At 39.2% G+C, this 17,968-nt stretch overlaps 1 protein-coding gene across 5 annotated transcripts; it reads left to right on the top strand.

Moving 5' to 3' along the window:
* Positions 1 to 2,708: 2,708 nt before the first annotated feature.
* Positions 2,709 to 14,985, top strand: LOC143850485 (AT-rich interactive domain-containing protein 6-like). 5 transcript variants are annotated; one of them, XR_013236000.1, is made up of 15 exons: positions 2,720 to 2,968; positions 3,132 to 4,062; positions 4,158 to 4,197; positions 4,530 to 4,582; positions 5,504 to 5,549; positions 6,540 to 6,632; positions 10,216 to 10,338; positions 10,424 to 10,475; positions 10,564 to 10,639; positions 11,140 to 11,236; positions 11,336 to 11,386; positions 12,908 to 13,000; positions 13,094 to 13,208; positions 13,557 to 14,179; positions 14,767 to 14,940. XR_013236000.1 is itself a non-coding variant. In XM_077359734.1 (13 exons), the coding sequence occupies exons 1-12, from the start codon at positions 3,389 to 3,391 to the stop codon at positions 13,196 to 13,198; spliced, it is 1,503 nt and encodes a 500-aa protein (XP_077215849.1). In that variant the 5' UTR covers positions 2,715 to 3,388; the 3' UTR covers positions 13,199 to 13,208; positions 14,767 to 14,985. The 5 variants fall into 5 exon arrangements, 1 of the variants encoding a protein (XP_077215849.1); XR_013236004.1 differs by having other exon boundaries at positions 2,709 to 4,062; positions 10,216 to 10,317; positions 11,170 to 11,236; XR_013236002.1 differs by having other exon boundaries at positions 2,712 to 4,062; positions 10,216 to 10,317.
* Positions 14,986 to 17,968: the final 2,983 nt, after the last annotated feature.

Genomic DNA, 17,968 nt, shown 5'->3' with positions numbered 1-17,968 from the left:
CTTTCCAATCCAATGGAATAAGAAATGATACAAGTTAAAGTCGACAAGGACTGCCATGTAAATTGCAAAATGACAATTGAACACTGAAACAATGATAGGAAATAGGTTGGACCACAATGTAAATAGGTTTTACACTGTAGATCATCTTCCATAGGATGATCCTAACCCTCCCATCTTTAGCGCTTTATGTGATGTGCAATTCCCCTACCGATCGGAGGGTTAGGATCATCCTATGGAGATGATCTACAGGTACAACTTATTTAGTGGAATCAACTTATTATGTCTCAACAAATGAACGGTTTAGATCATCCTATGAAGTGGGCCCAACTATGCTTTTTGAAAAATAATCGAATTATTGTGCCGATATAAAAACTATTTAGATGTCCAACAAATATTATTGTGTGTGCGCGTAAAGTCCATTATTTTTCAAAAATTTATGTGGGGCCCCTTTTATAGGATGATCCAAAATTTCATTTATTGGGTCACAACGTAAATAAGTTGCACCCTGGAGAACATCTCATAGGATGATCATAACCCTCGCATCTATAGAGCTTGTGCAGTCCCTCTATAGATCGGAGGGCTATGATCATCTTGTATGGATTACATTGTGGCCCAACAAATGAACAGTTTGGATCATCATAAGAAGTTGGCCCACTGTAGTTTTTGAAATGTTTTGGACTTTCACCCCCACCCCCCACAGCATGTAAAATAAAAGAAAATTCATATAAAAACTCAAAAGAGGGAGTCCGTATAGGTACTTTTCTCTTCAGGTGTCCTCTGATCTATAGAGGAATTGCATATTATGGAAACCTTTATAGATCAGAGGGGGCTAGGATCATCCTATGGAAATGATTTTTCGGACACATCATATTACGTTGTGGCCCATCAAATGGACGGTTCAGATCATCCTATAGTGTGGTCCGTACAGTACTTTTTGGACGATACGGGACTATAAAGGCTTACACCATATAAAATCTCGCGAATATATTCCATTCAGAAAACTCCTAGCAACCTTTGACCGCTATCAATGAGTTTGTTTTATAAGATGTCTGCATACACGTGCATGTATCTTTTAAAAATATAGTGGGGCCCTGTCAGCGGCTGTTCCTATTGGATTTAGTGAACTGAGTGGCTCGTTGCTGTCAGAAGGCCCACTTCCACTGGCTGGGTTTGGTGGCACCGAAAGGACTCATAGTTCTGCTTTCGAGCCTCGAAGGGCCAAGCATCTTTTGGTCAGCTGGAGATGGACCATTGATACCGATACCAGTAGTTCGGGATGAAGACTTCAGATTTCTTGGCTTACTCGCCTCTCATATGGGAGATGGAATGGGATTGATAGCTGCGCCTGGGAAGGTTCATAGTTATGCTTCTCCAGCTCCTGATCGCCAGCAGAGCACGCTCAAAACTGATTGACTTGACCAACATAGCTTGGTCGAAGCACCTCCAGGTTGCAGATCGGGGTCCTTAGTGGTCCGTTCTTGACTAATTACAGCTTCCTGGTGCCCTTTCTCTCGAAAGAGTCCGTTTGGGTGGCCTATCCTGAAACCCATACAGAACAGAGGTCCTGATACTGTTTATTGAGGCCCATAAAAATGTCGAGTCAAATGGATCAGTTGTGAGCCTGTGGCCTCGAAATCAAATTCTCAAAATCCAGAAGAGCGGGCCTAAGTCAGGCGTCCCATTAGGGGTTTTTTTGTCATTTTATTTACGTTAGGAGTACTTTTGTCATAAAAAATGAAGGGCAATGATAAATTCGCCCCCCTCTATTACCATATTCACCCCTTATTTTTTCAAAATGGACCGTAGAGCCCATACCATAGGATGATCCAAACCGTCCATTTGATGGCCACAGCGCAAATCGGTTGTTACCCCGAAATCATTTCCATAGGATGATCTTAGCCTCTATAGATCGGATGGCTAGGATCATCCTATGTAAATGATTTTTGGGGTACAACCTATTTACATGGTGGCCCATCAAATGGACGGTTTGGAGCATCCTATGGTGTGGGTTGTACAATTCATTTTGAAAAATAGGGGGCGAATTAATCATTGCCCAAAATTAGGGCTGCAACTTGGGTCGGGTAAAGGTTTTACCCGACCCACATTGACCCGAGCCGAAAATAGCTTGGGTTGGGTTCATATTTCTCAAGTTTTAGGTCGAGCCGGGTCTACGATCCAAAAGCCTGCATGAATCTCAGGTCGAGCCGAGTTTGAAGGGGCCCGACCCGACCCGACCCGACCTAAGTTACATAAGTTATAATTTGTATTTTGATTTTCTAAAACTTTGTTACTTTAATAATGAAAACTTGAAAGTAAAACTCACGCACGTACACAATCACAAGAGCTCTTTTCATCTTCTATTAGTTTCCCCTCTTTAGCTCTAGGGATTCAAGTTTCAACTAAATAGTTAATGCATTAAATAGTTTGTTGTTTATCTCATATGAGTATAATCATTTTCATTTGATAATGCAGCAATTTATTCTCTTTGGACTAGTTATTAGTTAATGCACTAAAAAGTTTACTATGCTTGAGTTTTTCTACTTCTAGGAGTTGAGTTGCCTTGCCAAACAAGAGTTTTCCTTAAAAAATTGCGTCAACATAAAAAAACCCGACCCGACCCTACTCGACCCGAGATTTATCATGGGTAGGACCGGATTTGGGAATCGTGGGTTTTCCGGAAAAAAACCCGACCCGAGATATTTCTCGGGTAGGGTTGGGTTCTTCCCGACCCGAGTTGCAGCCTTACCCAAAATGAATCCTTGAGAGGACTGTCCCTGACAGCTACGTGTCTTTAAATCAGCTCCGTTTTTTCCTTGTCTTTATTCGAAACTCGTGCTCGGTGCACAGTAGGGATTCCGGGGTCGGCAATTAGGGTTTTCTGAGTCGCTCGAATCCAAACCCTAGAAGCTGTGAATGTCGTCCATCCTCTGAAATGCTCATCCATCACAAGGGAGAAACTCCATATCAGGCAAGCCCTAACCTAATTTCTCGTAACGTGTAACTTTCTCGGCACTAATTTACCCATTTTCACAGACACACGAAACCCTAGATATTATCTCCTTCGTTTCATCGATTCGTTTGATTTCTTAGTACTGAGAGAACGTGATTCTAGAACCTGTAAACTGTTGCAGGATTTCCTTTTCTCTGTTCGCCATCGAGAAAAATTTGGATGTTTTTTTCTGAGTAGTGGGAAATCGAGAAAAAAAAAGAAGGAGAGCAGTTAGGGTTTGTTACGAACAGCATCTGATTTTCTATTTGGTAGCGGAGTATGAACAACAGAATTGGTTAATGCGGTTTTCATAAATTATTATTATTATTTTTTAATTGGAAATATTTTTGGAGGTTCTTTGTTGTATTGTTGGAGACTTAGAGGATTGTAGGAAGCAAGATGAGTGAGGCAACGGATAATGAGGAATTAGGGCAAGATTTAGAAGCCTCCATAAACGAACTAGTTGATGATGAGGTGGAAGATGTAATTGTTGATCGATTAAGTGAAAATCCTATTGAATCTGCTCAATCTGATGAAAATGGTTCTCAATTGCTTGCTGAAACTCATTTTGACGATGTAAATGTTTCCGTTGAACCGCTTTTGGAACCCACTGCAACTGTGCAGACTAGCGACTGTGATGGACTGTTGGAAAGTAAGGATAGTGACAGTGAAGATATGGATCCTGCAAATCAAATGGAGAATGCTGCTACTTGCAATGGAATTTCAGAAGTGAAGGATGAAAACGAGAATGCGTTGGATGATGTTAGGCATGAGAATGTGGGGGAAACTATGGAGACGAATGATGGTACGAATGGGGTGGAGGTAGTTCAGTCTGAGGATAATTGCTTTAAGGAGGAGTCATTGAAACAGGAAACTGCAGGTGAAGAATGCCCAGTTAACATGGAGGGTTCGAATCAGTTGGTCCCTTTGGAAACACAATGGAGTGAAGGTAATGAATCCGGGTCGGAGGCGGAGCAAGCTGCATTCATGAAGGAACTGGAGAATTTCTTTAGGGAGAAGAGCATGGAGTTCAAGCCACCAAAGTTTTATGGCGAGGGGTTGAATTGCCTCAAGTAGGTTTTTAAGCATTTACTTCTTTTTGATATTTAAGTTGTTTCATTAAGAAAATTGAGCCTGGGTTAAACTTTTCACTCTTTTATGGGGGAAGGTTATGGAGAGCTGTGATTCGACTTGGTGGTTATGACCAGGTACTAAGTTGTTTTGATTTCTTCTTACTATAGTCTTCCATGTAACATCAATTGCTATCTATCACGTACTGGTTAATGGGTAGAGATCCAGGTTTCAAACTCTCGAAGTGAACTTGGACTGATGATGAGTTGATGAGCACCATATCTAAGTTGATACTAATTTAGTCAAATACTTAGTTGTGTTTTTTTTTTTTTTTTTCCAATTTTAAAGTCTTGGCCAGAATTTTCAATGTTTAGGATAATCAATATGTAAGGCATTCATCATAACATTAAAAAAAAATGCAAGGCATTCACCAGTTACGGTGCCCTTTAATGTGCCTGGATTTCTGCAGGTGACCTCATGTAAATTGTGGCGTCAAGTGGGAGAGTCTTTCAAGCCCCCAAAGTAAGTTATTTCATTGGGCTCTTTTCTTTGGTTTCAAATGTATTTACTGTTTTCCATTCATGTGCTGCCTCCATGGCTTCTATGAGCCAGTACCTTCTCTAACACTTACGTAGACGCAACCCACTAGACTGATAGTTCGAAACTTCGATAACCTGTCCGCTCCATCCTGCTTGGGAATAAGCGAGATGCAAGTTGCACTGATACTCCTGTCTACGTTGTTTCCTTCAATAAACTCACCAAAGAATGACATCAAATCACCACGAACTAACTCCCAAAAAGACTGGAAGAAAGCCAAATAGAAACCATCCGTACTCGGGGCCTGATTGCAATCTAGGGTGAACAGAATACAGAACCTTCTTCACATCATCCTCATTGAATAGCATCTTGATCCAAACCTGATCGAGCAGGTCTGGGGAGTCGAAGACAATCCCTTCTAGGACCTCTGGGATCCGTGGCTCGTGGCCCAAATTGTTTCCTTGTTGTTCCTCACTTCATTCTTTTTTTCATAGCCCTGGCTCGGCTCCCCGCTTTCACTTTTCGCATTCCTTCTCACACATTTCCTGCTGAAGCAACTGTGGTCCTTATTGGAAGAATGTTTCAGAAAGAAAGGATCTTAATTAAATTCACATTTTAATATAATTGATAAAGGAGAACTTGTTAAACAATTTGAGTAAGATTATTATTGTATTTTCTTGATTGCATTGGCTTTGGTTTCACTCATCATCATAATTTTTCATATAGTAACCCTTAGTGTCCACTGTCTTTCAGTACTATGAATGTTGATGTCCTGTGCAAGACGTACTATACCTGCTTCTGATATGAATATTTGTTTCTTCTTTTAACAGTTCTGCATTGTAGACCTTCTCTGATTCCATTCGATTTTGGTAACTAATTTCCCGGCGAACATCTTTGCTTGTGCAGGACCTGCACTACAGTCTCTTGGTCATTCCGATGTTTCTACGAGAAGGTGATACTTAGATTTCTACAATCTAATTTCTGCATAGTCTTCTGCAACACTTTGGTTAAATCAATTTTGTTTTGTAAGCCACTTTTGATATGTAATCTTCGGTTTACTTTCTTGTGTAACTAGGGCAGAATACATGTGCTTTGATGTGATTGTTTCCGGTTTTCGAGATTCTTACCTTCTGTTGTACTCCTGTCAAGTAAATTGGATTTAATAACTTTAGTTGGATGGATTGTTTTGAATTATAGCTCGCATATTGTTGTTATTATGTCTACTAAACAATTGACAATTTGTTGACTATATGTCAAGAATAAATTGGGAGGCACATTCACTTACTGAAGTTATAGCTCACATTTTTCCATTGAGTCGAGTTAGCTCGGCAGCTTGGATGAATCCTAATGTGCTGAATCGAAGTCCATGTTAGTCCTTTTGAGTAAAGTGCCAAGTCTTGAGCTAAATCTTTGATTGGAGCACTAAAAATTTTGGATGGTGATAGGCATGCTTTCTGGAACTAGTAGGTGTCTTTTCATGGTGTGTGTTTTGTGGAGTTGACCATGTGTGATGTGGGTATCAGCCTTAAACAAAGGCCTTTCTCCCATTTCACCTTTTGTCTCAGTATATGAGAAGTATTAGAAGTCTCTTGGGTAATTGCTATCATGGATTTAAATTTCGGTTTCAGACCCTACGAAAACCGATTTTTTTTTTTTTTTTTACAATTTCAGTCAAAATGACCAAATTTTGGCCGAAATCCAAAACAGAGTCCAAAATTTTCAGATTTCGGCCAAAATTTAAAACAATGATTGCTATATGCTTTTGCTTTTCCCTATTGAGATACATATTCTTTTTTTTAATTGATTTGAGGTTTTTCAGATAAATTGATTTTAGGCTTACTGCTCCCACCATCAATGGGGCTCTTGTTTGTTGTTGTTTAGCTATTATCTATCTTTTAGTTGCATCTATTTGTTGCTCCCTGATTTTTTGATGTTTCTACAGGCACTCCTTGATTATGAACGACATAAAGTGCGTAGTGGTGAGCTCTGTGTGCCTGCTACTCCCCTCATTGAACCTATGGGTGTTGATAATCAGGTGAGGTTTCTTCTTTCTTCATTACCTCAGGTCTGGTTTTCAATTTTCATTTTTCATTTTCGTGGATCTACATGATGTCCGTTGAGGTTTTCAAGTAATTCATTTGTTTTAAATTATTTGAAGCTGCGGAATTGTATGTTTTCACTTATTATTATATAAATTTTATTTACATTTTATGGATGTGTAACATTTACATTGTGAACGTGCCTTTGTGACAGTTGCATTTTAGAGTAGGGCTTGAAACAAATAATTTGTTAAAACATTGTTTTTTTTTTTGTTTCTGGTGATGCACTGTCATTTCTTTCTTGAAAAATGGTTGGTGAAAACGTTATTCTACTCAATGAAGTACCAAGACTTTCTTGTTAGGCTCGATCTGGCGTTGAGGTTTCTCACTGGGAGGTATCACAATTTTGGGGTTCTCTTAACCACAACAGGTTGTTACCAGAAACAAAACCATAACATATATGTATATCGAGATGTGTTTTTGCGTGAATTCTGTGTGCAAGTTTAACACCTGATATATTGTTGGGGCAATGAACCCCTATATACATGTCACCTCTCTCTAGTTCACCTGCACTCAATTCTCCAGTCCTTATACGTGCAAGAGATACTTCATACTTCTACTATTCCCAAGCCGCAGGGCAAAACTTCCATAAAATAGGTTGACACCAAAGGAAAGGTACCTGTGTTTACCGGGTATGGAATTTATTCCGGTCAACTTGTTAAGACTTGCCATAAAGGTTTTGACTGCCGCATTCGTGGCGTGAGTGGCCTAACAGGGCCTTTGTCATACTATATAAAGTTCTATGAGCATCATGGCAATTGTCTTGGAAGAATCAGAACCCCAATCTACTTGTACTTCTTCTGCTTAATGTTTAATTGGAGTAGGGACATGGGAATGATGTGTGGTCAAACTGCCCTGCGTGGTGGTCAAAGTACTTTTCTCCTTACAAGAGGGTTGTGTTGATGAATATGAGGGATCTTATCATACGATTTCAAAAAAAAATGATGGATCTTATCATAATACAAATATTCAGACATGGAAGGGGACCATGATCGATGAGGAAAGGGTCCCAAATGGAGTGTATAGATCAGTGTTTAAAAACTCGGAGTAGGACCAGAACTCGGCCAAGGTATAAAGAAGTCAACTTGGGCCCGTCAATGATTGACGCGGCCAACTTTTCATTATCTTGGGAGAGTCAAAGGAGTCTTTGATTGACATGGTAGGAAAAAAACTCGTATTCGGACAAAAACTCACCCAAGGTAATAGGGAGTTGACTTGGGTGACTCGATGATGGACTCAGGGAGTTTTTAAAGTTTAAACAGCGGTATAGATTATGACATTATAATTGTGCTCAATCCATATCCCTTTTCCTTAAATTTTTTCATGGCGGTGGTTATTTTGCAAGGTTGCTTATGAAGTTTTTAATGGAATTAGGAATCAGTTGAGGTTGATTTTACGTGGGTTCTATAAAAAAGTGTGAATAGACTGAATAGTAATTTTTGGGTTTATTTTTTTTCAAATTCAAATTGGTTATATGTTCTGGTTGTATTTAGGAGATTCAGGCCTAGGAATTTTTTTTCGTGTCCTCTATGATTGTATTAGAAGATGTTAAATGTCTAGGAATTTGTAGAAGGTTTATGGTTATAAAGAGGCCTCCTTTAGGAATTAATATATTGATGAAAGTATGTTTGGATAAAGCTGTATGGACAAATTTTTTAGAGCTATTGAAATATTTGGAATAATTCAAAGTTTTTGAAGTTTTATTTTCTACTCACATATTGCTTGTTACTATTATTATTTCTTTTAATGACACAATCAATATTTTTAGGGGAATGATGTATTCACCCCTTCTTCTTGCGCCTGCCCCTTGTAGTGTGAAAAGGTAGTCATAAATACATTAGAGGGGGCTGGCCAAGGAAGAGAAGGGGGCGGATATATTACTTCCCTATTTTTTGTTCTATTTTATTTTTCTTTTCCTCATATGTTTATCTTTCTATACAATGCTACATCAAATTGTTAGATTTGTCCACTTCCTTACGAGGGTGCATCTAATTTGTATCAGAACCTTGAAATCTGTGATTTTTGTGGATTGGCGTGGTTGGTCTTGGAAGAAGTTTTGGATCTCACCAAGGAGAGTGTTTACAGACGATTGAAGATGCCATTCTGCAAAACCATACAAGGGAAAAGAACCCCTACAACTAAATTGTAAAACTGAACCAGGCCTCCAGGCTATGAATGGCAAAATCCAACAAAGCAGAAAAATCTTGTCGGCACTGCTAGGAGACAGGGCCAACTTGGGCAAGGTGGCACTGCTGTGTCAATCAAGGCTTTGCCCCCTCTTACCCTGCTGGCCCGCTCCACATCAGCCACCAATCTGTCAATTTATTAATTTGGTTCAAATCCAACCGGAATCAAATGTAATATAGTTGATTTCATACTTAATAGCCTTGAAATACCGAACTATCAACTGATGAACATGGTTCAACCCTGACTTAAGTCAGTCGTTCAGGATGCACTAATGTTGATAAGACTGGTATTCAAGTGGACGGACCTATGCATTAGGAGAGAGAGAGAGAGCTAAAAGGAGGAGGGAGACTCGTCTTTTCTGGTGGAATTTATGATGTTTGGGGAGATGTAATTTATGATGTTTATGACGATGGTGAAGAAGACTTTGGTTTGTTTCTATTACAGGATTTACATCGGGAAAGATATCATTCAGGATGGAGTTATGCTTATCGAGATCATAACCAGAATGTAAAGCGAAGTATGTCCTAGACATATATTGGGATCAATTATTGAGATTGAGGGCATCAATCTGAGAATGGATTTGTTGTTGGATTCAGACAGTTTGAATTCGAGGGCAAGGTGTTTCCAGCTAGAGGAGATTGATGAGAAATGTGGGCTCCTTCAGATACAGAACCTCACAAACATGAAAGAGGCCAAGATCAATTGAAAAAGGGAACCGGGTGGACCTTACCGATGATGACATTAAAAGTAGGTCCTAATCATGCCATTTTGGACTGAAGCTATGCAGTCATGACCATAGTTATATTAGAATATTTTTTGTGAATGTTTAATTGAATTCAGGAGCAAGTCTGGTTTGTTTAAGCAGGTTCCATAAAAAGGATGTGAATAGGGTTTATTTGCTACTTTTTAAGATCTATTTTCTGTTTTTATTTCTAAGGGAAATGATCTGAGGATGCCCAAGGAGGACGGGAGGGCCAGGACTCCCACTTCATGCGTTGCTGCATGTGGGCCAGCTCGTGCAGGTGGTGTAACTCACTTGCAAGGCGCACAGGGAGTAGTGGTCCTAGCCCTGCTGTCCTCTTTGGGTTCCGCTAGCACTTCTCTATAACTGATTGCTACATGGATAGGGTTGGTTCTGTTATTGTTATTGTATCCTTTATTTGCCAGCTATATTTCTACTGTTATTATTATTTTTAGTAGTATGGGTAGTGTTGGTACTGTTCTAATTATTTTATTTTTTTCCTTTTCTGCATATTTTTGCCGATATTTATCTTCCTTTGCGTGGCTACATCACCTATTTTCCTTTTAGACTGATCTGTGAATTTCTTGCAGGTGGGTGGCAATCAAGCTTTAGGATCAGGTAGGGCCCGAAGGGATGCTGCCGCTCGTGCTATGCAGGGTTGGCACTCTCAGCGTCTTCTTGGTAATGGTGAGGTTGGTGACCCAATTATTAAGGTTTGTGGAGGTTATTATCAAATGTATTGTGTGACTGTATTATCTTTTTCATTATAGTCTTCTCACAGCACACTCTCTTATGTAGGATAGGAGCCCTATTTCTTTACCAAAGCGGGAAAAACAACTTAAAAGCGTGGGTATGGGTGTATGGATCTTCAATTGGATTAGATTCCTTGATGCAATTACCATATTGGTTACTTATTATTGAATTTATCTTTGACTTAGGTGTGCTTAAACGGAAAAAGTCATCCAGTCTGGAGCGTGCTGTCAAGGCCGCACGCACAAAAGGAGCAAAGCCACAGTTAAGATCCTAACATGGTTTTGGTTTTTCTTTGTATTCTGTGCCGTTACTTGGGAACAAAGTAATTTAGGACATGTAGGTTTGAAGGTCTGTCATATCTTCTACTGTGTAGACATTATTTTCTTGACTACATAAATTTGTTCGTATTCCATAATTAGAAGCTTAAATTTCAGTTTGAACTAGTGGTCCACATGTATGGCATGCATCTTTGAGAAACCTTTTTCCTGGGTCTTTTTTGTTTTGCATAAATCGTTCATAATAGAAGAAGATTGGATTGGATTTCCCTTCAAGGCCTATGGATAAATAGGAAATTATGCAATAATAAAATTTTCAGCTCTAGTATTCTTATCATTCAAAAAAAAAAAATCAGCTCTAGTATTCTTGTCTGGAAAGAAATCCATCCATTATCATGTGCACTTGTTTTGAAGCTTTCTTGCTTACTACAGATCAATTAGTTTTTCCACAATCTGTTGCTTAATGTTTTGGTTGGATCTTGGTAGTGATGGCCAAATCTGTTTCTCTGCTGTCAGAGTGGATACAATGGTGGCAGACATTGGACCCTCTGCTGACTGGGTTAAGATCAATGTGCGGAGAACTGTAAGTTTTATGATACAAATGTGTGTATGATAATAATATGCCTATTGAATTTCTTCAGATCAAATTTTAATTGTTCGTGTTATTTACTCATGTCTGCAGAAAGACTGCTTTGAAGTCTATGCTCTAGTTCCTGGGCTTTTGCGGGAGGAGGTAAAAGTTCATGTTGCATTCTCTTCTTATCTTCTAAATTTCTGACACTGCTAGTTTGATTCTTGATTTTGTTTGATTCTTCTCTACTTTCTTAAGAAAAAGTACTTTTTCATCATATTTCATAAACTGAAAATGACTTGTGAGTTGTGTTAATTTCCAAATTTGACTTCGTCAACAAGGAAGTTTAGGGAGAACCAACAATGATGAGGAAGAACATAGCTATCTTTTCAATATCCTTGATGGATATGTTTGTTTTTTAGTTGGATGAGGAAAGGGATTTCAAAAAAGTGATCAAAGTTACAGTACCTCAAATTGGAGAATAATATTCAAAGAAGCGATCAAAGTTACAGTGCCTCAAATTGTATAGAAAAATATTTAAAATGGATCAGGTGGAAATTATAAAATTGCCTATTTAAAATGGATCAGGTGGAAATTAGAAAATTGGCTTCCCATTGCTAGCTTTCATAGTTTGGACAAACTCCACTCAACTCAACAAAGCTTTTGTCCCAAGCTAGTTGGGGTCAGTTAAATGAATCCTTTAGAAAAAAAATTCATTTTCTAATGGATTCATTTAATAGAAGAGTGGCAAAGTTTTTCGGCCGGCTGCATTTTCTTCCTTGTAATACAATATTTTTCATAGTTTGGACAAAGTTTATGAAAAATTAATGAGTAAATTGTTGACTCTAATTGCTGATTCTATAAATTGTAGGACTACATTTTCTTCATTGGAATACAATATATCACTTATAAGATGGAAACTGATGGAATTGTTGTTCATTTAAAGAAAATTTGCCTTTTGATCTCTGTTTTGAAACTCCACATGTCAGTAGTTGACTCACCCAGGTCAACTCCCTTTTACTCTGGCTGAGTTTTTGTCTGAATCCGCATTTCACCATATCAAGTCTGTTAACTTACCAACTTCTCCAAAAGCTTAAGCTCTTGGAGAAGTTGGTGAGTCAACATGGTTTCAGAGCCAAAAGGTCTCGAGTTCAAACCTCCCGGATAGCAAAAATCCACATGCGATGGTTGGCCCAAAGTGGGACCACATGTGTTTGCAATGTGGGCCACACGTGCGGGGGAGTGTTAAAGTATAATAGATAAATAACACCTTTCTCCAACAGCTTAAGCTTTTGGAGAAGTTGGTAAGTTAACATGGTATCAGAGCCAAAGGTCTCGAGTTCAAACCTCCCGGATAGCAAAAATCCACATGCAATGGTCGGCCCAAAGTGGGACCACATGTGCCACGTGTTTGCCAAGTAAGCCACACGTGCAGGGGAGTGTTAAAAGTATAAAAGATAAATAATGCCTTTCTCCAAGAGCTTAAGCTTTTGGAGAAGTTGGTAAGTTAACCAAGTCAATCAAAACTCCTTTCTCCCAAGTTATGACCTTGTCAACTGAGTACTTGGCCACACCCCACCTATTGGATTAGGATTTGCACTGGCTGTATTTTGGCTCGCATCCACATTTTGAAACACTGGTTTTGATACTCCTTTCTCACGTGCCTTTCTTTGATGGATCCAGGTGCGCGTTCAATCGGATCCTGCAGGTCGCTTGGTTATATCTGGTGAGCCAGAGCAGCCTGATAATCCTTGGGGTGTTACCCCATTCAAAAAGGTCTGATTTTCAAATTTTTTTTGCTTGTAAAATTTAAAAAGCTTAACATGTTATTTTGCTTGCATTGTAAGGAAATGAATTCTTTTTTTGCAGGTTATCACCTTGTCTTCAAGAATTGATCCACATCAGACCTCTGCAGTGGTTACCCTGCATGGCCAGTTGTTTGTACGTGCACCTTTCGAACAGCCAAATCTGTAGGGTATACCGGGTACGTTCTTTTATTCCTAGAAATGACTTTAGGCATCTATTTTTGAATAGGTGACAAACATTCGGTTGATTTTAACTATCATGCAACCCAATTCTGATAGGTACACTCAAGCTAGATGATTTATGCCCTGTTTGTTTTGGATTTTGAGAATTGATTTTGACACCAGAACTGACTGTTGGATTCAAAAGTAACAATTTTGAGTTCAAAACTCCAACAATCAGATTTGGACTCAAAATTAATTCTGAAAATCCAAAACGAACAGCGCCCTGGTATTACTATTCTTCTATGTTGATCGATGTTTCTATCTTGAATTCATGTTAAATACCTTTTTCTTTTCCATTATTTCAGTTCCGTAATGCCACCCAATTGATTGGTCTACAATCCCCGCTGGAGTTCTATCTGTTGAAATATGGCTACTTTATGCAGAACAAGAAAAAGCTCTGTGTGAATAGTGATGGACGAGAAACATTTCTAACTGGAAGTTAGCTCTAACCACATTACAAGACTGCTGTGTAGATTTCACTCTTACTGTAGTCATGTGGTAAATGTACAATGTAGATGTAAGAATCAGACACTGTCACTGATCATGCCTCCCTTTTCGCATTGTCCGCAAAACTATGGGAAAAGCAAAACTGTTTGAAGTAGAATTGGAACGAAAGAGTACCAATTTCAGAATTTGTTGTTCATGCTAATGAATTCTCTCAACTAGCACCTATTTGAGAATTCGATTCACAGGTCGCATTTCATCTCCGATGGTAAAAGCCGTGTTACCTAATCGATACTCCAGAAGCCCTAGGATTGATGGAATGCATTAGGCTAGTCCCTTTGAACATGACCCATACTAGGCTGTGTCTCACCTAGTCTCATACCCAGGTAGTCTCCCATGTGGGCCCGTAATATCTCGCCAAGCTCTTGCATCCTTCCTCTTCGAAGGCTCAATTTGAGGAGGCTTTCACTGACTTTTTATCCAGGTAGTCCTTTCCACTGGCTGTCCATTTCACAGCGGCCTCTGTGGCTTTTCACTTTGGCTTTTTTTTGGGAAGTGATATATCCGCCCCTTTTGATCACCAGGAACACCCCCTGTCAGTGTTTGTGGTAGTGTTTGTGGCAATCAGGGGCATTGAATTCTTCTAACAAAAGTACAATATCCCCTCTTTAGGCATTGATATACTGACAAGGGGGTGTTCCTGGTGATCAAAAGGGGCGGATATATCATTTCCCTATTTTTGTTGTTGGAATGACTGATCTGGTGGCTGTTTTGATACGAAATGTTACATAACTAACCGATATGCCAAAAAACCCCAGTACTGATGGTACTTGCTAACCCACGTTAGGACCACAAGAACCTGATTTTCCATCTTTGGATGACATTTTGCTATTCAAAGTTATCTCCCTCCATGGTCACAGTAATCAAATCATGACTACTCATTTTATCCATATGCAGATTTTCATTTTCTTTTTCCTCCAACTTCTCATTGTTTGTTTTTCCTTTTTGTTATGACTCCAATGGAGTCTTCCTTATTTCGATATACTCTGACTATTTTCATCATTTTTGCAGGGCCTGGATAGTCTCTGTCCTCCTCCTTTTCTCCATTTTACCTGATGAGATCTATCCTTGCCCTCAACGCCCACATTGAGAGGAGTCTCAGTTTGTGTTATTATCAAAGCATAGTAGTGCAAATATCAGTTTCCTTGATAAAGTTTATTTTTTAATGGTTGGATACTTGCTCAAGTTTCATTCCAAGTTCTAGATGTAAATTTAAAAAGTTGTTGTCCAGAGTCTATAACCTGAACTGACGTACCTTATGGCCCTCTACATTTTGGATTTTGAAATTTTATTTTTGAGTCCAAAGATTGGACTCAAAATTAAACGCAATCTCTAGTCCAATAATCAATTTTGGGCTCAAATCCATTCTTAAAATCGAAATCAAACAGGGCCCAAGTATGAAGCACTGCTTTCTATCATTTTTTATGCTCACGACATCTAACCATACGTGAGCTGCCAAGAGCATTTGATCACAACGGACTAATGACTTGCAAGATCATAGATGCATGGCAGATCAAAGGGTTGTACAAGTTTGCAGGCTTATATTCTGTTATTAGATTAGACTTGCCAGATACCCTATAGTTTATCGTTAGGCCACGGGCTCAGACAAATCAGTAGATGTGTCCTCCAATGTGTTAGACACAGGTTACATAGGTTATGAAGGGGCTGTTTGGGTACGCGGATTTTAGAATCTTGGATTTTCTGAAAATCGTGGATGGAAGATGAGAGAAGAAGGAGACCGTTCGTCGTCGTTTTTTGATTTCTCGCCCTTCTTTTCGTTGAGCGAGAGAGTAGGAGATCGCCCCGTTTCCTGGTTTTAGAAATCTCATGATGGGGTAGAGATTTCTAAAACCTGGATTTCATACTTAAACCCTTCATCTACAACCTACTTGCCATCCTAAAATCCAGAATTTTACACTGCTTTCAGACTAAAACCTGGATTATGAAATCCATGTATCCAAACGGCCCCTAAAGTTATTATACTAATCAAAGGGTATAAGTAGAAAAAGGAGGGAGGAGGATATTCAAAATGGAAATACCCTTGATCTATGGGTAATTTTTTGGGTAATAGGAAATCCAAAGCAAGGCCTTTTAAGTGGATGCTTCTGATCAATCAAAGGTGGGACCCACTATGCCATAGCGGCCCTACTGCAGCATTCCACTACTTTCACAAGTGACTTTCGGGCAGGTAGTACCTAGAGGCACTCTCTTATTTACCGAGAAAGGATGTTTTTTTTTTTAATCTTTTCTTTGAGATCAACTAACAAATACATCATATTGCCTTCATTGATAATAGTTAAAAATCTTGGCTGTATGTTATTATTTCAATTTCCCGAGCGGTATGAGGATTTGAAGGAGTGGAATAAGGAAATGCATGTTAAATGCACCTATAATGGTGACTTATGTGCTTGGTGATTGGGACCCTTGATCTGATGAGCCATTAGAGGAGTCAAGATCTCATTCACAAGATTGATGCATGGTAAAGTTAATTAACTGCTTGAAGACATCTTAAAAGGATGTATTGTTCACTACACTTGATCAAAGCACTAAAATCATTCCAATAGGATGTGACTAAGGGCAATAGGCTTCACTTATGGTGACCAACAATATTTATGAAATCGATTACCGTACACTTGAAGTGGGTAAGATACTGTTTTCCTTGAAACTATTCATTTTTTATATTAGTAACGGGGGATTTGCTAGGGACCATCGCAGAATGCATTTTGCGGACCGGCTGTTGTGTAAGAGAGCAGCCACATAGGCTTGCTTTTTGTCTCATTCATTTAATTCATCCTATGCGGATGCTCTCACATGCAACAGCAGGTCCGAGAAATGCCTTCTGCGATAGTCCCTACCAAATCCTTAGTAATAGTACATGTTTAAGATAATTAGAACAGTGGTGTGGTGTAAAACACGTCTGACCTGGACGAAATCAGGGGGCGTGAGTTCCACTAGTCATGTGGGCGCGAGTTCCACTAATCATGTTGGTATATATTAACAAATCTTGATATAATATAAAAAAATTATTAGAAAGGAGGGGTTGATAGACAAGCTTTCTGACTTAGATATTATCTCATTTGATCTTTTTTACCTGTCTTGCTCTGGACATCTCTACCTTTGGAAAGCATTCTCAGTCACAAAAATTGCAAGGGAAGATGACCATTTTTAATGAGAAAGCTCAACACTGTTTTAGGATAATGGGAATTGCACTTGAGACCATCCTTGGTGCAATAATGGTCTATGTTCCCAAAAACTCTGATAATACTTTTAGGGGATTTGCTAGGGTCCATCGCAAAAGGCATTTCGCAGCTGGTCTATTGCATGCCAGACCAGCCACCTCGTGAATAAAGACAACAGCTTTTGTCTCCATTCACGAGGTGGGTGGTCTCACATGCAACAGACCAGCCGCGAAATGCCTTCTGCAATGGACGCTAGCAATTCCCTACTTTTAGTTTGGAAAATGAAATTTCCACTTTCCTTTTCCTAAATCGACTCCCCAAATTGATAAATTGACTCCCCATGTGTCTTTCTCTCTCCTCTTGGTTAGAGAGAGAAAGAGGAGAGAGATAGACACATGGGGAGTCGATTTATCACTGCCCCTTTTTTTAACTGGACTTAAAAACCCAAAAATGGAATTTATGATTTCATAAGGGCATTCCAGTAAGACAAACCAAGAAAAAGAGCATTGGCATTTTTTATAGCCCCCAACTTCTTACATCATTCCTCCTTAGCGTTTTCTTTCTATGTTTAACTGAGCAATGTTCTGACTTCGGAATATAAAGAAAAAACCCCGTTGTAAAATTCCTTCTTTCTCAAAGCCGTCCAAAGGTACTATTTTCCATGTTCTTTCCCACTCAAAGTTTCAAAAGCCATAGCAAAAAGTCTTTACAAAGACCTCTCAGCCAAACTATCTTTCTAAACTATATACAGAAAACTACGTGTCCTGCACTTCCCCTAGGCCATGGGTCATATGAGCTACTATAGGTCTAGCCGCCGGAGATGGCTTCGGCTAAAGGGCTTTAGAATGAGCTCCGGCAAGTTCTCTGTTCGCCGACTACGTATCAGGTTCGTCAATTTGATGAGGGTGTTGCGTAGTTATTTTACCAGTATCAGTAGAAATAGTAGAAGAAAGGGTCTGGTATCAAAGGAAAGAGGCATTAAAGGATCCGAATACAAGTTCGAGTCATGTAGGTTCTCAAATTCCGTCAATGCC

The sequence above is a fragment of the Tasmannia lanceolata genome, unplaced genomic scaffold (genome assembly GCF_043159265.1).
Source record: "Tasmannia lanceolata isolate RefF3 unplaced genomic scaffold, GAP_Taslan_0.1 ptg000003l, whole genome shotgun sequence".
Lineage (NCBI taxonomy): Eukaryota > Viridiplantae > Streptophyta > Magnoliopsida > Canellales > Winteraceae > Tasmannia > Tasmannia lanceolata.
Note: the sequence above shows the minus strand (reverse complement) of the source record. Positions and strands in the feature narration are given on the sequence as shown.